Here is a 27,360-nt window from a genome sequence, read left to right on the forward strand (position 1 = left end):
CCTAGCATGGATACCTCAGATGCAACCAAGCTTTCAGGGCCCTTGGTAATGATCTTTCAGGATCTGACTGATATTCCTGGATGTAAGTGGCCACATCCCAAGTTGGTGGCCACAACAGTGGCTAACCTGTAGGTACCTTGATAATGTCCCAGGATGGAAGCTGCCCCAACTAAAGATGGTGGCATCGGCATCTGAGTGCATTGGTAGATGGGGAGCCGCTGCGCTGGCATCTGTGTGTGCCAGGCTGGCACTGGAGATCTGCTGATGAGTCATTATTATATAGTGACCTTCTTGTTTCTTCTAACAGTTTTTGTCTTAAAGTCTATGTTGTCAGATATAAGTGTAATTATTCCTGCTTGCTTGAGGATTCCATCTGCTTATCACTTTCCATAGTTTTCCTTTCAGTCTGTGTCCTTACTGGTGAAGGGAGTTTCATGTAGATAATATATTGTTGGGTCTTGTTTTTAATCAATTCATCCAGTCTCTCTCTCTCTTTTTTCTTTTTTTTTTATTGTACCAGGGATTGAACTCAGGGGCACTTGACCACTGTGACACATTTTATTTTATTTTATTACAGATAAGGTCTTTACTGAGTTCTTTAGCACCTCACTTTGATTGAGGCTAGCTTTGAACTTGCTATCCTCCTGCCTCAGCTTCCCAAGCCTCTGGGCTTACAGGCATGAGCCATCACATCTGGTTTTATCCTTTAATTGGAGAACTTAACTATTTACATTTAAGTTTTTTACTGAAAGGTAGACACTGATGCCTGACATTTTGTCCATTTTCTTCTAGTTATTTTGAATAGTCTTTGTTCTTTTTGTCCTCTCTTATTCACCTTTGTGATTTGATGGTTTACAGTATTGATAATGTTTGATTCTTTTCTATTTCTCTTTGTGAATCTACTTTTCTACTACTATTTATGCTTTCACCTGCTAACATCATGGTAGTTATTTTATTTCTGGGTAAAGGATTCCCTTAAGCATCTTTTGGGTGTGGTGGTCATGAATTTCCTTGGTTTTTGCTTATCTTGGAAGGTCTTTCTTTTTTTGCTTCTGAAGGATAGCCTTGTTGGGTATAGTAAACTTGGTTGGAATTTATTTTCTTTTAGTACCTATAAGTCATTCCATTTCCTTCTGGTCGGTAGGGTTTCTACTGAGATCTGCTGTCAGTCTAATGATATTGCCCTTACATGTGACTTGGTACTTTTCTCTTGTAGATTTTTAAATTATATTCTTTTGTCCTATACTTTTGATAGTTTAACTATATCATCATGATCATCTTTTCTAGTTGTTTGCAGTCCTGTAAGCATTCTGGACATGGAAGTCCATGTCTTTCCCAAGATTAGTGAAGAGTTCTGCCATTATTTCATTGAATAATTTTTATGGTGATGCTCAAAGCCACTCTCTCCACCCCACACACCCTGCAGGCAGAACAGTGGAACTACAGAGGTAGTTTCCTGACCTATTAGTTAATCTTTATCTCCTTGCTTTCAGATATTCCAGGAATGCAGATGTTTAATGGTGTCCTAAATATCTTGCTATCTTCATCCTTTTTATTTTTTCCTTTTTTTTTCTGTCTGAATTTTAAATGACTTGTCTTCAAGGTCACATATTCTGCTTTAACTAGTCTGCAGAGGCTTTCAACTAAATATTTTTACTTAATAGGCTCTTCATTTCCAAGATTTGTTTGGTTCTTCTTCAAAATCTTTTGGAATTCTCATTTGTATCTTGCATTGTCCTCCTAATTTTAAACATTTAATTGTATTATTTTTAAATCATTTTTTTGAATTCTTAATCAAGAATTTGACTCATTTCATTTTCCCTGGAATCTGTTACTAGGGGGTTCAATCTTTTAGAGGTGTTATATTACCTTATTTTTCATATTTCTTATGTTCCTGCTTTTGAGATTTGTGTATAAAGTGGATCAGGTATCTTTTCCACTTTTATTAGTAAGCTGCTTTCCTGAAGATGTTTTGGTATTGGTTGGCAATGCAACATTAGCTTTATTTCCACCTGGGCACCATAGTGAAATCTCCCTGTAGTATCTTTAGATTTGATTAGTGAGTTTGGGCATAGTCCATCCCATGTCAAAAGTCAGATTCACTGTCTTGGCAGGCCACTCAGGAATTGGAACCCTCCAGCAGTTCAGGCTGGTGTGGTATAGATAACAGTGTGTGGGGTGCATTCTGTGTGGCTACTCCTGCAAAGGGGGTGATGGCCCCTATTACTTGGGGTTTGTCCAGGCACTATTAATGTTGACTTGGTTACTTATAAGATTATCTGGCAATGGCTGCACCAGTAGTGATGAGGGGCCTGAAGCACTTGTCCTCTGACCAAATGGTGGTGGAGACCCAAGTGAAGGGAGAGAGAGGTGTGGTAGGAGACACAGCAATCCTCTGTGGTACTTACTCCATCATGATAGTAGTGCTTAGTCAGACAAGGCGTTGGGTATGTAGGTGTGGTAGCAGCATGAATTTTGATGTTCCTATCTACTGCTACTGTGGGTGTGCCCACCAAGGAGCAGGACCTTGTCCCTCCCCACAAAGTCATACACACCTGGAGATGGGGTGATGGCAGGGCCTTTTCTTCCTTCAACTCTTTGAGCTACAGTGCCTACTAAGAGTAAGAGGAGTTAAGATTGTAGCTGGAGCTAGGCAGAAATCTTGGGGCCTCCTTTGGTTGTGCATGCCCAAAGGTAGGGTGACAGCTCGGTCCCCCTACCCTGACTCCTTCAGCCAAGAGTGAGAACAAGACACAAGCAGCACTGGGTCAAATTTCTCCCTGGACCTCCGGACCTCCTTAGGCTTGTACCAGTGGGGTGGGGAAAACAAGAACAACAGTGATGCTCAAGGCCACCACAGCACACCCCAAAAGGCAGGGCAACAGTGAACGCATGGAGCTCTTTCCCCATCTTCTTAGAGGCCCAAGAGTGTTGCTGGAAATAGGGGTGGTGGGAAACACATGGGTGATTGCCTTCAGTCCCAGCACCCAGCATAAACTGCATGGTTGGACACATACCTCCCCTCAGAGGTCAAGCTACCAAATCTCCCAGTTCTCAAGGGCAGCACTGTTACCCTCCATGTTGCAACACTTATCCTCCGACGGTGTAGGGCACTGAGCAGGTTTGATCCAGGGTCACACTACAGAAACACATTTGATTTTTGTGGCAGTTACTGGCTGAGCCAGTGCAGTGAAGTCCTTGGGATCCCAAAGATAGAAATATGCAGGGATTCCAGGCCCCTGGAGCAACCCAAATTCAGATAACAGATCCTTATTTGAAATAGGGCTCCTGGTTATAGCACCCTGGAGGCATCACTGTATGATGTAAAATACTTTTAAAAAATCTGCAGATTTCAGGTAACTTAAAACAATTCTTTATAATAATATAAAACCTGTGAGGACTGTGATACTTTCCAATAGCTAGGATTGCCAGTCTACATGATATGTTTGCTAGGACTCTTTTACCCTTATCTGTGCAGAAGGATGGCTTGCCCCTCCAGTTATGGAGCTGGGGCAGCAGGTGCTAGACTTTTTGTCTTCTTATACTGTTGTCTTAGATCTCTGGATCTTATAAGGTTTCATTTTCTCTCTGCTAATGTCCAGTGTTCTCCCATGGTTGTTCACCTCCAAATGCAGTTACACACCTGTTGTTTGTTTTACCTTCTGGAGGAATAGGTGAGTGCTGGGTATCTCTATCCAGTCATCTTCAAATCCCTGCTAAATTAAGTCTTGTCAGCAGCTAGTATCCATTGCAGAAAAAGTGACCCCTTGGATTTCACTTTCAATTGAATTCAGTTGAGTTTTAATAACTGTCACCTCCACATTTTGTCAATCTGGGGTTGGGCCCTTTCCTTAAAACTCATCACTGTAACTAAGAAGTCACTGCTGTTCCTTGGGGGTTAAGAGTTGGGGGGGGGAGATAGGATATTTGGAAAACAAAGCACACATATTGCTGCTTCTGGAAGCTTTGTTCTTTAATGAGCCATGGGGTGATTTGTTCATCAAGCTGCTTTTGTGTAGCCATACAGTGCATACTTTGAGTGACACAAACTGCACTTTATACAGATGATGCCTTGCCCCCCACCAAAAAAGGAAATTACAAAGTGCCAGTTGGTTGCATCAGGAATGTAATCAGTTCTGTGGGTGAGATAAATCATTCTTCTTATAGAATTATTCTATTAAACAGTAAAATATATATTTCACAGGATATGTCCTTTTATAATACATAGTCTTTTAAAAATTTACACTCGGCATACTTATAAATTACTTTTAAATCCATTAAAATAATATAATACTAATCTGCAGTCCACACCTTTCCCATAGTAAATACAAATACTTGGTTCAAGAGGTCCAACTTTTATATGACCTCAGAAGGCCGATAAATAGGCAGTAAGAATGGATGGGTAGAAGATGACAGGCTCATTGGTGGAGCATTTTTGAAAACAAGAGATCAATAAGACCTAATATTTCCATTTCTATAATCATTTTGCTGATACTCTTTTAACACCAAAGCAAATGTGGGAGTGGTTCCAAAAAATGGTTACAAGTATTTCAGGGGCAAAGCGAACTCCCACAAATACCAAGAATTCTACCACCAAGGCCAGCATGGTGTTGGGGACAGTGCTGGGGAGTTATCACAAGAGTACAGGTGGGCATAACATGCTTTTCTAATACAGAATGATGCAAGCCTCAAGTCTAGCTCCCCACCAAAGAAACAAAAACAAAACCCTAGAAAGAGGCAGATGAGAAAGCCATCGGGACTGTTTTTTTTATAACTAAAACTCTTTATTTTGAACACATCCTTAGACTCCCTTTTTCTCTCTAGTTCAGCAAAGTGCTTGTGAAAGGTACACATTCATTAACAGTTAAAACACATGGCCCACAGGCACTGAAGGAACTGCAGAACTTTGCTAGACCATAATTTTATAGTACCCTTCTGTGAACCCATCTTTGACCCTGAAGACAATCCTACTATGATGGAACACAAACAGAAGTCTTCATTAGTCTTCCAGTAGGGTACGTGTTATGCAAATTTCCAAAGCATGGGAAGTGGGGGGCACTAGCATCCCATCCCCCAAACCTAAGGCCCTTCTGTCTCTGCAAGGCTCTAGTGGAGGGTTATATATCCCTTTCTGTTTAAGAAGCCAAGTGTGGACAAATAATTAATAGCAGGAAGTACAAAGTAACATGTGGAAACTATGTAAGTACTTCCTGAATCCTGCATTTGCTGTTATATGTGCTTCAATCTGTGATCTAGAATGGAATTATACTTCTCTGCTTCTGTTACATTTTCCATGATACATATGCAATTACAGGAGATATTTTAGCTTTAGTGGGAAGAATAGAAAAAAAAACAGATTTTGTTTGGGACTGGAAATATATGATGTGACTAGTATGGGCTCCAAATGTGGTGCTTGCCCCCACTGCTGCCATGTGGAGATTTTCTTTCAGGCAACTGAGATCAAAGAAAAGAAGCAAAGGAGAAGCAATAGGAAACCACAAATCGAACATAATATATTAAGGTTAAATTACTAATCATGAGTGATTGTAATACAGCATCACTTTGTGGTGACACAACTTTAACAATGCGGAGGATCAGTTAAGACAAATGGAAATAGACATAGCATTTGGTTCTGACAGTTAAAGAGTTATGGCTTCATCTCTTTATCAGGCCAACGATGCCTGTTATTCTGAGGACACCTCTCTCTCCCTCAAAGAGGGGGCCCACACTTGCTGAGACATTTCTTAAAATTGCATGAATCTCCCCCTGGCCCCATTCTGGTAGCTTGTTTTAAATGACTAGAAATCCACAAATCTAGCAACTGAAAAAACAAATATCTTTTATTTATTTTGTTCAAATTCAGGTTTTAAGTCCCTGAGAAAAATTATAAAGTCTCTTAACATCCATCAACTAGTTCCTATAAAGTGACCTATATAAGTAGTTTTTTTTTTTTTTTCAACTGCCAAAAACTTACCTTACCAAAAAAAAAAAAAAAAAAAAAAAAAAAAAAAGCCATACAAAGATTTAGTATGGGAGAACCATGTGCCCAGATGTGTTCCCTAGGCCCTTTTTCTGGGACAAAGGAAATAATTCACAAGGGTCATCTTTTTTTTTTTTTTTTAAATATGGTATTTAACCAACATTCTGGAACAAGTAGAAAGTAACAGTTAATGCCCAGCAGCACACTACTCTCCTAAGAATACTGAAACACAGACTGTGCAGCTGGGCATAGGGCCCAGGAAGCAGCACCCTAGCTGGACACAGTCATGTTGAGGTGCTTTCCTCTAGGAGCATCTCTGAACTTCATACTTTAAAAGCCTTAACATTCATTACTCATCAGGACAACATGAACAAGGTGGCAGATGTCTGTGGGATATAAAAACCCAACATTCACTGATGAAGCATCATTATTATGGAGATTTTAAAAGCTTCCTTTCCCTGGATTAATTCTAAACTCCAATCAGGGAGAGGAAAGACTCCTGCTACCTTTAGCTGCCACGCAGAATAGTGCTCTAAGTTGACCTGCGGGGCTGGCCAATGACCACTGAGGGCAGTGGCATGAGGTTCAGTGTTGTGTAACAGGAGAGACTCTGCCCTTAACAAAACATAACTTCAAAGCAAAGGATGAAAAGGAAGAACAACCAAAATTCTGGTTATAGGTGGTAAAGGCTCTTTTTTCAGAAACAGTGCATGTGGTAGTGAGACAAGATGCATTTAGTAACTTTAAAAATATACATTTTCACATACTTATCTCAAGAAAGGGCATCATGTTTCATTTTTCATACATTATAAATAGCAAAAACAAATTTCTAATGCTAAGATGCTTCAACTGTATGGTAACTTAGGTGTATGGAGATCAACAGTAATGAAAAAGATGGTCCTACTTTCCCTCAACCCAGAGATGAGTGGCTCTCACCCCCTATCTAATGGCCCCTAATCTGTGGAAGAAACTCCATAGGAAGAAGGGAAGGACAAGGTTAAAAAGAAATATGCATACTGTACATATATATTTACAGTAAACTTCAGTAACCAGTATATTAACAAAAATAGCTTCAAGTAGTTCTTGATTTTTTCCATCTATTTAATACTGATCGTCTGAGGAAAAGAAGATGAAAATTAGATGGATGATATTAAAATATTTATATTTTGGCAGCTTTCTCTAACACTTATCATGCAATATTTTGTGTGACTATTTTGAGAGAAGTGATTAAATGGTCACATTATTTGTCTGAATCTGTGGTGGGAATCCACAGAAGACAATAGGCTCATATGTGGTCTTCCATTTAATCTATACAAAGAGAAAAACCTGGATGGATTAGGAAGAAGAACTTTATGTTTAGGGATCATTGTCTCTGGGGCATTTAACAAAAATTAGAAGAATTTGACCTTAGGATCAGTGAATATGAGAACAGTATGACTTACTGAAACTTCAGTCCATTGCAATATGTTTGGCAGGAAACTAACCAGCAGTTAAACCAGCATTGATTATTTTGACATTAAACATCATCAAAAAACAAAGCATGTACTCTCATCTTCATTGTATAACCAGATATCTGAGACAGGCTCTGATGGCTTAATGGAAACAAGAGCTTTTTACTTTTCCCAAAATATCACAAAATTAAAATTTTAAGATAGAGGATTTAGGCTTTTCATTTATAAATTCCATAGGAAAAAAAAAAATCATATTTTACCCTAGTTCCGAACTATCCCAAAATAAACCCAAAGGCTTTTTGCTTTCATGGTTAAGAAAGCTTATGTTTTCTTCAAATTTCAGAATCGCAAAATTTCAGATGATCCCTTAGGTCTACAACACCCCCTCCTCCCCCAATTCAACTTCTCTCTCTGAGAAGGGAAAGAAGAGGGTGGGAAGAGGCACATATAGCTGACAAAAATCCCCAAGCCCAAGGTGGCTCTGTTTAGTGAAATTTCAACTCAAATACAGCAGCCAAGGCACAGCTGGCACAATCCCCAGCAGACTTCAAAGAGGCCTTTCCACTTCTGTAGGAGGCCCAGGAATTCAGCACATAAAGTCTTAGCCATACGCTGAGACAAGAGGCAGGACCACAATTAGGAATGACTATTGTGGCCTGAGGAGACAAGAGGCCCCAAGATGAGATGTGTTTACCACTCTAGCCACAAAGGATACACATCTGCTAGTTCATACCATAAACTCATTACTGCCAAAGAGAGCTAGCTGTTGGGTGGAGCTGCAGTCTGGGTCCACAGGTTTTCTGTGGCCAGACATGACTGTCCCCTCCGGGGTCTCTTTGGTTTTCTGAGGTGAGTTTTTCACATTCTTTAGTTTTTGTTTGCCCTTTTCAGGATTTGAAGGTTCCTCTGCTGATGAACCTGAGGCCTCTCTTCCAGGGATTTGGTCTGGCCCAAAGGTCCTTCCATTCCCAAGGCCTCACCAGCTGAGGCAGCTCGGAAGAATGGAGATTTAGAATAAATCTGAAATCGTTTTCTGGTGCCATGAGACAATGCAGTGTTAGATAGACAAGAAGAGATGGAGGAGTCCACTGAATCCAAAGAGTCTTGCTGCTTTTTTAGCTGTTTTCTCAACTTGCTTGATGGTTCAGACTTGCCAGCTGCTTTTAGGGAGCTAAGGGCTAAGCTTCTCTCTAATACAAAGAGAGAACAAATTGTAAATTACAGTTCCCTCTAAAGAAAACTGTGATGTATTGAATAGGTGCCTCTGTTCACATATGAAACCAAATGGGCTAAAATTTGGAGGGTTCAGGATGATCTACTCTGTGCAAAACTCAAAAAGGGCTCTCCTACATCATTTCAGAATCAGCCCCGAGGAAGTCCTTATGTTCAACTATGCTACCAGCAGAGGTCCAAAAAGTATCATTTAAAAAACTGGATGTACAGTAAATTCTGCCTCCCCTGAGACACACTACCCAAAAAAATGCCTTCTTTGACATATAGTCCCATCTTACATCCTACTCTTAGCAAAGGGGCATGAGACAGTAAAACATGTGATTACTGGCTTTTCTCTGGTAAGTCAGGAAAAAAACAGTAACAAAAACTGCACTACACTGAAGAGGTGGTCTGGTGAACAATTTATATGGAGGCTTTATAAAGATAAATGCATTCTTAGGACTTTGTCACCTTTTCATGTAAGGTCAGTACACCATTAAAAGGACTCTGTCTTAGCTTGAGAATTCTATTCTTACTTTATAAAAGAAATCTTAAGTCTTCAGTTTAACATGCTCATTTACCTGATCTCTCAGAGGTGGTACCTTCTGACTCCATATTTAAATTTTCAGAGCTATCAGCAGTCCCGATGGATGCTTCAGACTCAAGGGTTTCATCATCAGAGGCCCGGGGTTCCAGTACAAGCATCTCAAATGTCAGTTCCTCCCTGTTAAGATACAACCAATAAATTAATTAGCATTTGATAGTAAGGACAGTAACAGAAAGAAAGACCTTTTATAAAGTTAAGAATCCAAATAGCAAAGAGTACTTCTTATTGTCCGCATCCAGGGTAGTGATGAAGACCAGTATACCAAAGTAACAGTGAAGGCTGCAACCATACAGATTAAAGGACAAGGCAACAACAAACAACAAACCTAGGACCAATGACAAGGTTAAGGGTAGGCTGAGATCTTTTGCTAAAAATGAACTCTGGACTGAAAACCAGGGTATCAGAGTTCTAAACTCTTTCCTCTTCTCTAGACCTCAGCTTCCTCATCCAGAAAACAAAGAGATTAAATAGATAATCTCTAAATTCCCTCCAGTTCCTAAACTATTTTCCGTTAACTTTCCTAACTGGATATGGCCTTTATTCTCTATCACGGTCACAGAGAGGCCTCTTGATAAAGTAAAACACTGATGTTTTCTAGCCGTTCAAGCATTGTGTTATCTCATAGTCATAGTCTGCTCTATTCTTCTTCATCACAGCCACCCACCTACCTCAGTCACATACCTTATTACCTAAGGCATCTGGCTTCTAGTCTTTGCTTTCTCCCTATTGCCTGATAATACCTCAAATCTATTTCAATTAATACCTTTGTAAAAATGCACTTCCACTTCGAAATCCTACTACAAAGTTCCTTTATGTTTGCACCTTCTTTTTCTCTACTTTATAAATGTAACTTTCTCTAATGGGTAGATCCTGCAGCTAATCATCCCCTGTAAATACACCAGCTTTGAATCCAGTACTCCATTCTCTATCCATCACTTTTTTTATTTTTTATTTTTTTTTTATTGTAAACAAATGGGATACATGTTGTTTCTCTGTTTGTACATGGAGTAAAGGCATACCATTTGTGTAATCATAAATTTACATAGAGTAATGTTGTTTGATTCATTCTGTTATTTTTCCCTTCCCCCCACCCCTCCCACCCCTCTTTACCCTCTATACAGTCCTTCCTTCCTCCATTCTTGCCCCCCTCCCTAACCCTAACTCTAACCCTAACACTAACCCCTCCCACCCCCCCATTATGTGTCATCATCCACTTATCAGCGAGATCATTCATCCTTTGGTTTTTTGAGATTGGCTTATCTCACTTAACATGATATTCTCCAATTTCATCCATTTGCCTGCAAATGCCATAACTGTATCATTCTTTATGGATGAGTAATATTCCATTGTGTGTGTGTGTGTGTGTGTATGTATATATATATACATATATATATATATGTATATATATATATATACACCACAGTTTCTTTATCCATTCATCAATTGAAGGGCATCTAGGTTGGTTCCACAATCTGGCTATTGTGAATTGAGCAGCTATGAACATTGATGTGGCTGTATCTCTGTAGTATGCTGATTTTAAATCCTTTGGGTACAGGCCAAGGAGTGGGATAGCTGGCTCAAATGGTAAGTCCATTCCAAGTTTTCTAAGGAATCTCCACACTGCTTTCCAGAGTGGCTGCACTAATTTGCAGCCCCACCAGCAATGTATGAGTGTACCTTTCTCCCCACATCCTTGCCAACACCTACTGTTGCTTGTATTTTTGATAATCGCCATTCTAATTGGGTGAGATGGAATCTTAGGGTTATCCATCACTTCTTTATCCCTCCAAATTTTACTTCCCTTTAAATCAAGTAATCAAGTCTCCCTGTCAGACCCCTCTCAGCTTCCCTTGAAGTTTACCTAGCTTGAGATACACAGACAATCTTTTCAAGGACAATCTCACCAGTAATTTACTATAGTGATTACAACTGCCATGTGAATTCACTTTCTGGAGGCTGCTCAAACTTCTTCCTCTTTCAGCAAAGATTTTCCCCTCTTAGCAAATTATTATTTATTCTTTGATACTTCTAATATCACTTCACCAAAGGTCTTCAATCTTCTACCAAATTGTCATCCCTAGGCAGTGTATATTACCTGGACTATTGGTCTAATCAATCCGACAAAAAGTACTTTATACTCATATTCCCTTGTGAATCAAGTTCTGAGACCTCAGATGAAAATTTCCAGGAACTCAAGAACAAAGATAATTTTTAGGACTCCTTAAAACTCATCCATGTCGCCAGAATCACATAGTACACTCAGGGAGAACTATGGGATATTCATATCTCTAAGGGGTAGTGTCATCCCAACCCTACACCCTAGTGATGATGGAGGTAACAGAGCTTCTTATCTGTCTCTCTCATAAACTGAAAACACAGTATCCCCAGCACCTACCATTCAGTTCCTGACCCATAGCCATAACTTTCCTTTGGAGAATTGTGATGCCCTTGAAAGGGGACTTTGCTTTAACGTGAGATTCTTATTCTTCTTTTTGTCCCTGACATATCAGGACACTAGTACCGTCATCTTGGTTTTCCTAACTTATACCAATGAATCTTAACCAAGACTAAATTACTCTGTGGATAGTGTAAAATTCCTCATAGTTAGCCTTTCAGAATGATCATTATAGCAGCATAAAGTCTTCCAGCTCATGGAATTTCTTTTTTGAGATGACAACTTTCTACACTTTACCTGAGTACCGGCAACATGCCTTTGTCTTCTGTATCACCTTAATGTGTTTGAATAATATAAGGAAAGATGAAGAACAGAAGGAAGGAAATGAAAAAAGACAAGAACTGATCTCCTCTTCTTCCTCCTGGACACTCACTTCTCTTTCTGTAGTGTTCTCAATCTGTTCAGTCATATTCTCTCCTCCTGCTGCATAGCTACTTGCTGCTGTTCTGTGATGTCAGTTTCTGTGGTTGCCCTCATTAGTCCAAGGTCTCTTCTGGGACATCAGACATGGAAGGCAACCGAACGTAACTGGAGAGGATGGGACTTGGATAGTTTCCTCGACGAACACGCCCCTTTCCCTGCAGGTAAAAAAATTCATATTAGAAAATAGACTGACCTTCATCAGTTTACATTGTTTAATTGGGGTAATGAGTATACTTCCATCACACCACAAGAATGGTAGGGATAAATGGAAACATTCTGTGGGACCTAGGATATTTAGTGGAGACATCATAAATACAACACATTTAGGGTCAAAAGATTTTTGCAAGAGCACTGGAAAATAGACACATCAGTGAGTGGGAGTGTAAGAAACCCATTGTGTACTAAGATGAAGATTCTTTTTTTTTTTTTTAATCTAAGCTGCACCTACTCCAAACTAAACAGTCAGAGGTGGCTATTTAACTTTAGGCCAATTAAAATTTAATATTTAGTTTTGCTCACACCAACCACATTTCAAGTGTTCAATAGGCCACAGGTAACCAGTGGTAATCATTAAAGTGCATTTCCATTATTAAAGTGTCCTGGTGTTCTGATGGACACCAGGTCTCTGTAATACTGGAATATACAATCTCTTTAGAAGACTATTGAAACATCTTGAAACTTGGTTTTGTTTAAAAAAAGTTTATATTATTACAGAATGCTAGTGAGATATATTTCCTCATAAATTTCCATTCCTTGTTATCAGGGAGGGGAAGAGATCTCCTTGTTTTTTTAAAAAGGGGTTACCTCACATTGATGTTAGCTTCTGGTACAGCATATTAGGTTTTTCATATTAAATCTCCTGCTAAGAATAACTAGGCCAAACATAAAAATCTACATATGTATATGTTTGAAAACACTGGAGAGCTAAAAGGGTAGAAACAAGAAGAAGCTAGCTCAGCATTTAGAACTAATCTGAATTTCAGGAAGAGGTGGCAGAGAGTCTAGTAGAGCTTTTGACAGGCTAGAGCTGGGGGTTGGCAACCTTTGGCCCATGAGCCAAATCTAGCTTTGTGTGCCCATTTTTGTAAACAAAACATTACTGGAATTCACTCATTGTCTATGGCTGTTTGTATAGCAGTGCCAGAGACTGTACGGTCCACAAAGCCTTAAATATATATTTCTTGTCTTTAATAAAACCAAAACTTGGCCACCCCCAAGTTAGAAAATAAAAAGTATATGGGTTGCTGCCTGGTAGAACCTCCATGCCAAACATTGGGATTCCCAAGAATTATATTCTAGACATAAGGGTAAACTGAAATTTTAACAATCCTTGAAGACACTATAGCCCTGGCTTCAAGTCATCAGAATGGTCCAGAAAAACTATAATTCCTAAAATTAGATTAAAGTAATTCCTGATTGCCAGTACTTAAATTTGGCAGAAATAAACGAAGATAAACAGTGGGAGGACTCTTAGTAGTGGATCAGAAAAGTAGCATCATCCTAGGCCTCAAAAGTTTTACAAGTAATTTTTCAAGTCAAAAATAACCAAGTACAAATAAGACAAGACGATATAAATGAAAACTAGTAAAACAAACAAAAAACAAAAACCCTCAAAAAACTCCAGATGTTGTGACTATTAGACTTAAAATAACCATACTGAAGAGAGAGAAAGGCATGTTGATTAGCAGTCTGAAATGAGGTCTGAAGAAGACTCTAGAATAGAGCAGGGAGAAAACAAAAAGAATAGAAAATTGATCAAAGAAGGTTAAAAAAAAAAAACAATAAAAAGATCTAACATGTTTAAATGAAATACTAGAAGAGACAACATAGATCCTATACAAGAAATACAATGGCAGAGCATTTAAAAAAGATATTAAGATTTAAGAAATCCTATAGAAAAACAAATAGACATCTATATCTAGACATACAAAACTGCTAAAATCCAAGGAAAGAGAAAATCTTAAAAATAGTGAGGAAAAAATCAATTACCTGCAAATATGGAGCAACTACTAGATTCAAAGGTCAACAGACATAATGGAAGGCAGAAAACGGAATATTTTCAAAGTGATGAAAGGAAAAAGTAACTCTCAATCTAGAATTCTATATATAGCAAAAACCAACTTTCAGGAATGAAGGTGAAAATAAAACTATCTTAAAGAAGAGAATCTGACACTGGCAGACCCATGCTAAAGGAAATACTAAAAAACAGACAGAAAATGACCAATAAGAAAAGAGATGCAAGGATAAATAAAAGGCAATGACAACAGTAATATGTGAGTCTAAATGAATACTGACCACATAAAATATATTTTGGATTTAAAATAAGCAGATAATTAATATACAATAATGATAACCAAGTCACATACTAAAATCCTTGTGCATTATCTGGGGAAAAAAATAAAAGTACCAATGAACAGACTTTGATAGGTTACAGATTTATGATGTGATCTTTAAGTACAAAAACAATAGCTTTAAAAGTGTGTACAACTTCTAACAGAAACAAAAATGGAATAAGTGATCAAAAGAAAAAAGAAGAACAGGACAGAAAGAAAAGAAATACATCAGATAGGACAAATAAAAGCACATAACAATAAAATTTAAACCCAAATGTATGTATGTGTGTTGTATATATATATTAGTGATTATATTAAAAGTAAATAGATTAAATGCTCCTGTTGAAATTGGAATGCTATCAGCCTGTATTAAGAAAACAAGTTAGGCATGGTATGTACTCCATTATCCCAGCAACTTGGAAACCTGAGGCAGGAGGATCACAATTTCAAAGCCAGCCCAGCAACTTAGTGGACACTGTATCAAAATAAAAACTAGGAAAGGGCTAGTGATATATCTCAATCCTATTACAAAAACAAAAGAAAGAAAAAAAATGACATTTAAGGGATACACAGAAAACATAAGAATTCAGAAAGCTTGTGGCTCAATGTACAGCACTTGCCTAGCATGTGTGAGAGGCTCTGGGTTTGATCCTCAGCATATTAAATACTATTAATAAGAAAGCTGATACAGATGTATTAATATTAGACAATATAAACTGAAGGTAAGCAGTGTTACCTGTGATGGAGGGATATTTCACAGTGACAACAGTTCAAGATATAAAGAAGGTATTTTCAGGGTTGGGGTTGTGGCTCAGTGGTACAGCACTCGTCTGGCACGCATGAGTCCCTGGGTTAAAACCTCAGCACCACATAAAAATAAAATAAGGTATTGTGTCTACCTATAACTAAAAAATTTTAAAAAAGGTATTTTCAAATCTGTATGTACCTGAGAAATAGCTTCAAAATATTTAAACTATTGACATAAATACTAAAAAACTATAAAATACTGACAGAAATACTATAATCAGCACTGATAAAACAAGTATGTACACCCAATCAGGATACAGAACTGAACAGCTTACTGTTAAGTGATCTAGCAGATACATACAGACTTTAGTATCTAACTACAGAATACTCATTATTTAAAAACACGTACAAGAAGACAATAGTATTCCAAGGGCTGAAATAATTTAAATGACAAAATTATTTATTGTTTTTATCTCATAATTTTATTGGTGCATAACAGTGTGATTCATTATCACGTATCTGTGTATGCATGGGATAAAACAATATAATTTGGTTAATATAATTCCCCTTTTCTCTCCTGTCTTCCTTGTCCTGGTCCCTTTCCTCTACTCTATTGGTCCCCCTTTAATTTTTGTAAGATTCCCCACCACCTTGTTTCTTTTCCTTTTCTCCTCTCTGCTTCCATGAGAGAAAACATACAACCCTTGACTTTCTGAGTTTTGCTATACACATGGTATGCATGTACCACTACAGTATGCTGATTTTTAATTCTTTAGAATAAATACCAAGGACTGGGTCACAGGGTGGTTCCATTCCTGGCCTTTTGAGAAACCACCATATGGATTACCACAATGGTTATACTAATTTACAATCCTACCAACAATGTACAATGTTCCTTTTTCCCCCACATCCCTCTCCAGCATTTATTATTGTTTGTATTCTTGATGGCTGCCATTCTAACTGAAGTGTAGTTTTGATCTGCATTTCCCTAAATGCTGAAAATATTGAACATTTTTTTCAATTTGGTGATCTGTATTTCTTTTTTGGGTAGTATCTGTTTAGCTCATTTGCTGATTTACTGATTGAGTTATTTATTTGTTTTGGTGTTAAATTTTTTGAGCTCTTTAAAGATTTAGATATTAATCTTTGGTCAGAAGAGTAACTAAAAGAGATTCTCTCCAATTCTGTCAGTTCTCTCTTCACATTCTTAATTATTTCCTTTGCTGTGCAGAAGTTTTTTAATTTGGGTGCCATCCCATATTTTAATCCTAGGTATTAGTTCCTGAGTTACAGGAGTCCTACTGAAGAAATCCTTGCTTGGGCCTAAAAGCTAGAGTGTTGACCCAATGTTTTCTTCTAGAAGTTACATAATTAGTCCTGATCTAATTCTTAGGTTTTTGATCCATTTTGATTTGACTTTTGTGCAGGGAGAGAGATAGGGATCTAATCTCATTCTTGTACATTGGATAACCAGTTTTCCCAGCACCATTTGTTGAACATGTTGTCCTTTCTCTCTCCAATGAATGTCTTTGGCACCTGTGTCAGTGTGTGTTGTGTGTGTCTTCTATTCTGTTCCAATGGTCTATGTGTCTGTTTTTTTTTTTTTTTTTTTAGTTGTATATGGACATAATACCTTTATTTATTTCTATGTGGTGCTGAGGATCGAACGCAGTGCCTCACACATGCTAGGCAAGCACTCTCTACTGCTGAGTTACAACATCAGCCCTATGTGTCTGTTTTTATGCCATTATCATGCAGTTTTTGTTACTATAGCTTTGTAGTACATTTGAAGTCAGACACTGTGATGCCTTCAGCATTGCATTTTTTGGCTTAAAATTCTTTGGCTATTCTTCCAAATGAATATTAGAATTGTTTTTGTCTAGTTCTTTGAAGAATGTCATTGGTATTGAAAAAGCAATTTAAGTTTTCTGATAGTGCAATTATAAATAAAAAATTAAAATGCCTATATTCATAAATTAACAAAAAGACTTCTAAAACACTCATGGTCAAAGAAGAAACCACACTGGAAATTAGGAAATATTTTAAATTAAAAAATAATATAAAAACCTGTGTAAGCTCTGTCTACCTTAAAGTTATAGTTAAATAGTAAAAAGTTAAGTATTTATTTCAAGAAACCAGATAAAGAACAAAAAAAAAATAAGCCCAAAGGGGGGAAAAAATGAAGAGGATCAAAGCCTAAATATAGTCTTTTAAAAGACTAATAAGAATTTTTAAAACTTTGGCAAGACTGATGAACAAAAAATAGAGGTAAAAAAAAATCACCAAAGTTGGGAATGAAACAGTGGATATCACAATATATCTTATAGACATGAAAAGGTTAAGAGGTAGTATACTATGAACACCTTTAGACAACTGTTAGACAAAGTGGAAAAATGTCTACAAAAACCCACTTATTATAGTCAAAAAGAATTAAAAATGTGAATAATATTAAAAAAATTTTTTTATACTAAAAAAATTGGATTCATAAACAAACCTTTCCAGAAAGAAAAATCTAGGCCTAGATTTTACTGGTAAACAAGAAATAACATGAAAATTCTTTGATAGAACTGAAAAGAGGACTATTCTCCAACTTGTCAAAAGACAAGTTATCAGGGACATTCAAGATGGTAGGCTAGAGAAACACTGCATTTCTCGTCGCTCCATGACTCAGGATTCAAGCAACAGAAGTACTGCTTTTCTGTGAGGCTGTTGCTATTATTTGTTTCCCACTACTCTTTGAAGTGCTGGGAACCTAGAGGACACTACAAGTTCACAGGGTAGAAACTCTGTTGCTGAACTAAACTCAATGAAAAGATAAGCTCCTTGCTCCACACACAAAATAATAACACTCAATCTTCAGCTATACTTAAATAGAAATAGACAAAAACCTAAACTACTAACCAAGCCCCAACTAGAAATGGCCAGTGGTCAACCCCCAGGAAACACTGATGGACATCCACACTTGCTGCAGCAAAAACAGAAAGAAATAACACAAAGGCTGGGGACACCACACTGTGTGTGTGTGTGTGTGGGGGGGGGGTCTTCAATCCAGATCACTCTAGGACACTTAGTAACTGAAGTCTATGCCCTAAAAAGAACACACATAAGAGTGGAAGAGAAATCTGTTTCAACAGATGCCTAAAACCCAACACATAAATACAAGAAATATGAAAAAGCAAGTTAACCCAATACCTCCTAAAGGTGATAATTCACCAGCAAATGACCCCCAAAAGTTTGAAGTGGATGAAATATCAGATAAGGAATTCAAAAGAATCATCATAAAAATGATCGATGAATGCCAAGAGAACACAGAAAAAAGAATTGAATGAATTAAGGAAGACAGGACAGAATATGAATGAGAATTTCAACAAGGAGATAGGAATACTGAAAAAGAACCAAACAAAAATCTTGAAAATGAAAGACACAATAAATCTAAGTGTTCTGTTCCAAGTTTCTCTAATGCAGTAAACCATGCTGAAGACAGAATCTCAGAGATGGAATACAAAGTGGTCAGCCTTGAACATTCAGAAAAAAAAAAAAAAAAAAAAGTAACCATAATCAAAACATGTAAGAACTGTAGGATGATATAAAAAGACCAAATTTAAGAATCACTGAATTGAGAGGGCTGTGAGATATTAATGGAATGGAATTAAACTCTTCAGGGAAATAGTAACAAAATTTTTCAACCTTCAGAATGATATGGACATCCAGATACAGGAGGCATTCAGAACCTCAAAGATCAAAAAAGAGCTTCTCCACAATACATTATAATTAAAATGCCAAACATGCAAAACAAAGATAGAATTTTAGAAGTCTGAAGATAAAACTATCAGGTCACACCTATTAGAAGCAAGTCAATAATCAGAATCACTTCTGATTTCTCAGCACAAATTCTACAAGCCAGGAGGGCTTGGAACAATGTGTTTGAAGTCCTGGAAGAAAGTAACTGTCAGTTGACTGCTGTATCCAGCAAAACTATAATTCAAAATTGAAGATGAAATAAAAATCTTCAGAGATAAGCAATAACTAAAAGAATTCATGACTGCTAAACAACATTACAGAACTTAAAGAAATATTGCACACAGAAGAAATGAAAAGCAAACCCCAGAGCTCACAAAGAACAAATCTCATTTGAAGAGTAGCTAAGTAAATGAGACACAGGACCAAATTAAACATAATAAATAAAATGGCAGGAATACATAAATATCTTTCTATAACAACAATGAATGTAAATGGTCTCAAATCTCCAATTAAAAGACATGGGTCTTGTTTTTTAATCCATTCTATCAGCCTAACTATGTTATGAGCAAGAGATGCACCTTACAGGCAAAGATAGCCACAGGCTGAAAGTGAAAGAATGGAAATTGATATATCATGCAAACAGGGTCTGAAAACAAGCAGGAGTAGCTTATCTCATATCTGACAAAGCAGATTTCACACAAAAATTAATAAAAAGAGACAATGAAGGGAATAATCCAAGAAGAAGATAAAACAATAATAAGTATTTATGCCCCTAATGTGGGTGCCACTAATTACATAAAAGAGATATTACTCAAATTGAAGGTCCAGATAGACCAAAGTACAATGATACTAGGTGATTTCAACTCAGGTCTCTTACCATTAGATAGGTCATCCAGACACAAACTCAGTAAAGACTCTTGGAACTGAAAATATTATAAATGAAATGGACCTAACAGTCAACTATAGAATATTTTATCCAATGACAGCTAAATACACTTTTTCTCAGTGGCTCATGGAAGCTTCCCCAAAATATAGACCACATTTTTGTCACAAAGCAACTCTTAGTAAATACCAAAAAAATTATATAATTCCTTGCATCTTACCAGATCATTACAGAATGAAATTAGAAATCAACACCAAAAAATCCTACAGAAACTATATAAACACATGGAGATTGAACTATACTCTTTTGAATGATGAAAGGGGGATGAAAGAAATCAAGGGAGAAATTAAAAAATCCTTAGGCTCAATTGAGAATAGTGATACAACATACCAGAACCTCTGGGACACTATGAAGGCAGTTCTTAATGGAAAGTTTATAGCTATGAGTGCCTACATAAGAAAATCAGAAATCCCCCCCGCCCAAAAAAAAAAAACAAAAAAACAAAAAAACAAAACAAAACAAAACAAAAAAAAAAAACTCCCTTGGAAACAAACAAACCAATTCCAACACCAGCAAAAGGAAGGAAATTATTAAGTCAGAGCCAAACTCAATGAACTTGAGAATAAAAGAATAATACAAAGGATTGATGAAACAATGCATTGGTTCTGTGAAAAGATAAACAAGACTGATAAACACACAGCCAAACTAACTAAAAGAAAAAGGGAGAAAAACCAAGTTAACAAAATTAGAGATGAAAAAGCAGAAATCACCACAGACATCTCAGAAATCCAGTAGATCATTAAGGATTATTTTGAAAGTTTATCCTCCAATCAACTGGAAAACCTAGAAGAAATGGATATGTTTCTAGACAAATATGATCTGCCAAAACTGAATCAAGAAGACACAGAAAAGGTAAACAGACCAATAACCTATAATGAGATACAAGCAGTAATAAAAAGCCTTCCAACAAAGCAAAGCCCAAGACCAGATGGATTCTCAGCTGAATTCTACCAAGCTTCAAAGACAATCTACTGCCAATACATCTCAAATTATTTCCATGAAATAGGGATGGAACACTCACAAATTCATTCTATGAACACAGTATCACACTCATGCCAAAACCAGATAAGGCCACATTAAGAAAATCACAGACCAATATCCCCAATGAACTTAGATGCAAAAATAGTATATTAGCAAGTTGTGTTCAACAAAATATTAAGAAGATTACATACCAAGACCAGGCTGATTTTATTCCAGAGATGCAAGGATGATGTTTAATATACACAAATCAATAAATGTAATTTATCACATAACAAGGACAAAAATCACTTAGTAATCTCAATAGATGCAGAGAAAGCCTGCAAACAAATTCAGCACCCATTTATTATAAAAACACTGAAGAAACCAGGGATAGAAGAAACCAACTTCAACATCATAAAGGCTATATATATATGAGAAACACAAAGCTGACTTCACAGTAAATGGGAAAAAACTGAAAGCATTTTCTTTAAAATATGAGACAAGACAAGGATGTTCAGTCTCACCACTGCTATTTATTATAGTGCTAGAAATTCTAGCCAGAGAAATTAGACAAGAGGAGGAAATAAAAGAGATAAATATACTAAAGGAAGAAGTCAAATTATCACTGTTTGCAAATGATAATGATCCAATACCTAGAAGATCAAACAAAACAAAACAAAAACTTCACCAAAAGACCACTAGAGCTAGTAAATTTTTGGCAAAGTAGCAGGTTATAAAATCAATATACAAAAATCAATAGCTCTCCCATATACTAAGAATGAATCTGTGGAGAGAGAAATCAGGAAAACAACTCCTTTCACAATAGCCTCAAAGAAAAACAAAACTCTTAGGAATAAATCTAACCAAGGAGGTGAGAGATCTCTATAATGAAAACTACAGAACATGGAAGAAAGAAATTAAAGATAATCTCAGAAGATGAAAAGACCTCCCATGTTCATGGATAGGCAGAATTAATATTGTTAAAGTGGCCATACTACCAAAAGCAATATGCAGATTCAATACAATCCCCATCAAAATATCAATGACATTCTTAACAGAACTAGAAAAAACAGTCCTAAAATTCATATGGAAAAATAAAACACCAGAATAGCCAAAGCAATTTTAAGTTAAAAAAGCAATGCTGGAGGCATCACAATACCTGATTTCAAATTATACTACAGAGCTATAGTAACAAAAACCACATGGTACTGGCATAAGAACAGACACACAGGTCAATGGTACAGAATAGAAGACAGAGATAAACCCACACAAATGCAGTCATCTGATTCTTGACAAAGGTGCCTAAAACATACATTGTTTGTTTTTAGTAAAGACAGTCTTTTTAATAAATGGTGCTAGGACAACAGGTTATCCACATGTAGAAGAATGAAACTAGACCCTTATATCTCACCCTGCAAGAAGTCAATTCAAAATGGATCAAACACTTCAGAATTAGACCAGAAACTATACAACTCCTCTAAGAAAATGTAGGGTCAACACTTCAGCTTTTAGGCACAGGCAATGGCTTCTCAATAGGACCCCTAAAGTTTCAGAAGTAATGTCAAGAATTAACAAATGGAAGAGCATCAAAGTACAAAATTTCTGCATAGCAAAGAAAACAATAAGGAAGGTGAAGTGAGAACCCACAGAATGAGAGAAAATCTTTGCTAGCTACTGTTCTAGCTACTGACAGAGGATTAATATCTAGAATCTAGAAAGAGCTCAAAAAATTTTACACCAAAAATCAAATAACTCAATTAATAAATGGGCAAATTAATTAAAGACACTTCTCAAAAGAAGAAATACAAATGACCAACAATACATGAAAAAATATTCAATATCATTAGCAATTAGGGGAATGTAAATCAAAACTATACTGAGATTTCATTTCACTCCAGTCAGAATGGCAATCATCAAGAATATAAATGATAAATGCTGGAGAGGATATAGACAAAAAGAACTCTTTTACACTATGGAAGGATTATAAATTAGTACAACCACTATGAAAATCTGTATGGAGGTTTCTCAAAAGATAAGGCATGGAACCATCATATGACCTAGCTATACTGCTCCTTGGTATTTATCCTAAAGAAGTAGACTCATCAGACTACAGTGATACATGCATACCTATGTTTATAGCAGCACAATTCACAAACTATGGAACCAGCCTAGGTACCCATCAATGGGTAAATGGATAAAGAAAATGTGGTATATATATACAATGAAGTTTTATTTAGTTATAAAGAAAAATGAAATTATGGCATTTGCAGGAAAAATGGTTGGAATTACAGACTATTATGTTAAGTAAAATTAAGTCAAACTCAGAACATTATGGCCATATGTTTTCTCTCAAATGTGGAGGCTAGAGAGGAAAAAGGAAAAGAAAGGTGGGTTTGGATCTCCTAAAATTCAAAGGAAGATCAATAAAGGAAAGGGACCAAGAGATGGGAGGTGGGGAAGGAGGCAGAAGTGTTACAGAGTGATACTGGTCAAATTATATTGTTAAACTGTGTGCATGTATTATTATGTAATAACAAATCCCATTAATTTGTACAACTGTAATGCATCAATAAAAATGTGGGGGAAAAAAGAAACTAAGGAAAAAAAAACCAACATAAAACAAAACTATTGATCTAGTCAAGGTGATAAGGTAAAGACTGGGGGCTAGTCCGAAGGGCATTCGGGTTAACTAACCAAAGTAACAACATTCAATGGAATGTCTATTAGGAGGATTAGAAGATTGCTATTCTACTTTTATTTCTAAGGTCAGGAAGTAAAGAAAAATACTCTAAAACCAAAGATCAGTCCATGAATTAAAAAAAAATATATATGACTCAGGAGACATGGCACTGTGGAATGGAAGAAGACAAAAGGATTTAGAGTTTACATTAACAAAGATGTAAGGTCTACAGTAACAAGTCAGAATCATGTTATAAATTCTAGCACATTATCCCAGTCACTAATTATAGTGAAGCCAAATGAATGAATAAAACAATACTATATAAAAAAGTCTCAGGCAAATTAAAAATCTGAGCTTATTCCTAGTATCTACTTTCCAGAATTCACTAAAATATTTGTCCTTGTTCAGTGTTTGTACCATCATCCACTTCATCAGGTGTTAGCTAAGACTTAACAGAGCTTTAAAAAAAAAAAGTTCTATGAATCTGATCTTTCTTAATTAGCATTAAACAAAGGCAATGAGAAGTTGAAACCCTTATAAAACAAAGTTATCGTAGAAAGGTCAAAGAAACTAATTTTTAAAATGTTGATTACATAGTTTTTCTAAAATATGATAAAATGCTAATGGTATGTTAAAAATAAGATCTAAACTTGCATACCATAGGTTTTAAAAACGAACAGTAAAAAACACTGTATATATATTAAATTATTAATAGCAATTTCCTTAGTGGAATAATGTCCTATATTTTCCTATAATAAGAATGAATTTGAAAGAAGTTGAAGAAGACCTTAGAAGATGGAAAGATCTCCCATGCTCCTCAATAGGCAGAATTAATATTGTTAAAATGGCCATACTACCAAAAGTGTTATGCAGATTTAATGCAATCCCAATGACATTCTTCATAGAACTAGAAAAAGCAATCATGAAATTCATGTGGAAAAATAAGAGACCAAGAAAAGTCAAAGCAATCCTTAGCAAGAAAGAGTGAAGGAGGAGGCACCAAAATAGACAAGTAGACCAAGGGTACAGAATAGAAGACACAGAGACAAACCCACATAAATAGTTATCTCATACTAGACAAAGGCACCAAAAACATACATTTGAAAAAAGATAGCCTATTCAATAAATGGTGCTGGGAAAACTGGAAATCCATTTGTAGCAAGATGAAATTAAACCTCTATCTTTTACCCTGCACAAAAGTCAACTCAAAGTGGATTAAAGACTTAGGCACTAGAACAGAGACCCTGTACCTAACAGAAGAAAAAGTGGGCATAAATCTTCATCATATCAGCTTAGGACCTGACTTCCTTAACAAGACTCATAAAGCTCAAGAAGTAAAATTAAGAATCAATAAATGGAATGGATTCAAAATAAAAAGCTTCTTCTTAGCAAAGGAAACAATCAATAATGTGAAGAGAGAGTCTACAGAATGGGAGAAAATCTTTACCCACATGTGCCTCAAAGCACTCTCCAAGATATATAAAGAACTCAAAAAACTTAAAATCAAGTTTTATATATTTACATATAAATATATAGTATATTATATAGATATATGTATAAATTTCCTTTGCATTGAAAAATTTCACTTTTGTGGCCTGATTTTCCCTCCAGATATTTAACTTTATTTCATATTTTAAGAATATATAAAACTTATGGGCAGTCAAAAAAGTGTATATTTTCCTTTTTTGGGTACAGAGTTACATATATTTACATATTAGACAAAGTATTAATTATGTTACTGAAGTAGATTCACTTTAAACAATCTTTTTCTGGTGCCAATTCTTCCCTTTATTTGGATAAAAATAAAATTTATATCCACTCCAACTGATTGTCCTACAAACTTAGGATACTCTTTAGTTACATTTACTGAAAACCTTGAAAGAGACTCAGAGGAAAGTTTAATTTTACAGCTGAAAAACAGTAACCAACATTAGCTCTCATTCCCTAACATAAATATAAGAATAAAAAGCAGTAAAACTTAAATTGATAAACTATCTATAAATGAGATCTTGTCAGTTTCTGATCACCCATCAAGGCCTATTAATACTAATGTCTTAGCATACTTCAAAGCCTACTTCGGTTTTACCTTGAGGTCTCCTTTTTGTACAATCACACAATCATGTTTCTAGCAATTATGAGCTACACAGTTTTTTTTTTTTAAAGAATTAAACCTTGTATAATTTGTACCAACAGGTCTTTCTCCATTTGATTAATTCAAACTTATCCCTTAAGATCTAGCTCACATATCACTTTCTCTACAGTCTTTCCCAGTGATCCCCAGGCAGAAATAAGTACTTCTTCCTTAGTATTCTGACCAAACTTGGTACACAGAATTGTCTCATTCCTCTCTCCCAAACTCCTTCTGGGACATGCTTTCTAAAGCCCACAGATTTATTTGCCTAATCATACAGATTTGTCTAAGGAAATCCATATACAATTGTACTGTCCACTTTTTCTAAGAAAGATATTCTGAAACAGAGCTTTAATTATTAGATTTGGGTCAGAATTCTGAGGCCAGTTTATAGACTATAACAAAAATACTGGGAATCAAATGTTTTAATGTGGGGCTCTAAATGAAGATGCCTTATGGAAGGCCATTCTCAGTTGGAACTAACATTTCTATTTTCTCTTAAGGCTTAAGGATATAACAATGAAGATAAGAAGATGATATACTGCAGTGTTAAAATGATTACGTCCAATGAAGACAGTTTTGATTTCTTCTGAAAATGCCATAAGGCTTACAATGGAAAAAGGATGCAGGAAGAAATGGCAAGGCATAATTGACAAGCACAAAGAAATTCAATACCGTTAATCAAAGCCGAAATAGTGCAAGAGGGATCGTTAGAGACTTATAACAACGATAAAGAGTGGCACATGATGATTACATAGGAAATATTACCCTCATGAGGGAGGTTATACTACTTCATGAAGATCCAAAAAAATACACATAATTGAGGTTTGTTCATGAGGTGAAAATATGAGGAAGAGAAGGAACTGTGTATGATCTGCATAGAACTGTATATAACTAGCATCAATCTAAGAATCCTAATAAAGAAATTTTACCCAAATTAGCCAAGATGAATTATCAGATTACTTCCTGAAAAATCTGGTTTTCTAGTATGAAGTCCTTTGTCCATGATTTTTTTTTTAAAGACTGGTTGTTCTTTATGGTATTATAATGAGGGATCCAGGATTGTTCAAAAATCATACCTCAATGCCTGCAGTTATTACCCACTGATGAAGGTTGGTAAACACTTTAAACATAAACAGTACGTGCTTGTGTGTATCCTCATCAAATAATTCTGTATAGTACAATAAGCCAGCAATATTATCTGTATTGTAGTACAATGGATCTCAAAGTATAGTGTAAGGATCCTCCATAAGGCAGTAGAGTTGTCCCCAAGATCATTTTTGAAAATCAGTAATATGCAGACTATTATCATAATGACAACTTAGATGTGATTTTTCCTTCCACTTGATGAGATTTGCACTAATTAGATAAAAGCAATTGTGGGTTTAAAAAAATTCTGTTGGCCTCAATACGCAATGGTACCAAGATATACTGGTCGCCATCATATTCTTTCCTCCATGAACTGAATTTAAAAACTCAGTTTCATGTCATGTTGTCAGCCAAGCAGTATAAACTAATTTTATTAATCCATGACTACAGAGTTTGCTACTTTTTATTTTCTGCATGACAAAATGGAAGAATGTGCTAAATAATATATTATACACTCTGCTATATACTGAGGGTTATCTCAAGAAAAGAGTATTTCCATAACTGCCTGAATTGCAAGATCAATTATCTGCTTTACTCACAAAACATTT

General features: G+C 36.1%; 1 protein-coding gene across 1 annotated transcript in view; it reads right to left on the reverse strand.

The window, feature by feature from the left end:
- Positions 1-7,469: 7,469 nt before the first annotated feature.
- Positions 7,470-27,360, reverse strand: part of MYO9A (myosin IXA) — a 285,639-nt gene continuing 265,748 nt past the window's right edge. The window contains 8 exon segments of the mRNA XM_079123120.1: positions 7,470-8,326; positions 8,328-8,348; positions 8,350-8,621; positions 9,225-9,367; positions 12,079-12,092; positions 12,094-12,113; positions 12,116-12,182; positions 12,185-12,283. Of these exon segments, the coding sequence (XP_078979246.1) occupies positions 8,159-8,326; positions 8,328-8,348; positions 8,350-8,621; positions 9,225-9,367; positions 12,079-12,092; positions 12,094-12,113; positions 12,116-12,182; positions 12,185-12,283 (804 nt within the window). The 3' untranslated portion in view covers positions 7,470-8,158.

Source organism: Sciurus vulgaris, assembly GCF_902686455.1.
Source record: "Sciurus vulgaris genome assembly, chromosome: 2".
In the NCBI taxonomy this organism is placed as follows: Eukaryota; Metazoa; Chordata; class Mammalia; order Rodentia; family Sciuridae; genus Sciurus; species Sciurus vulgaris.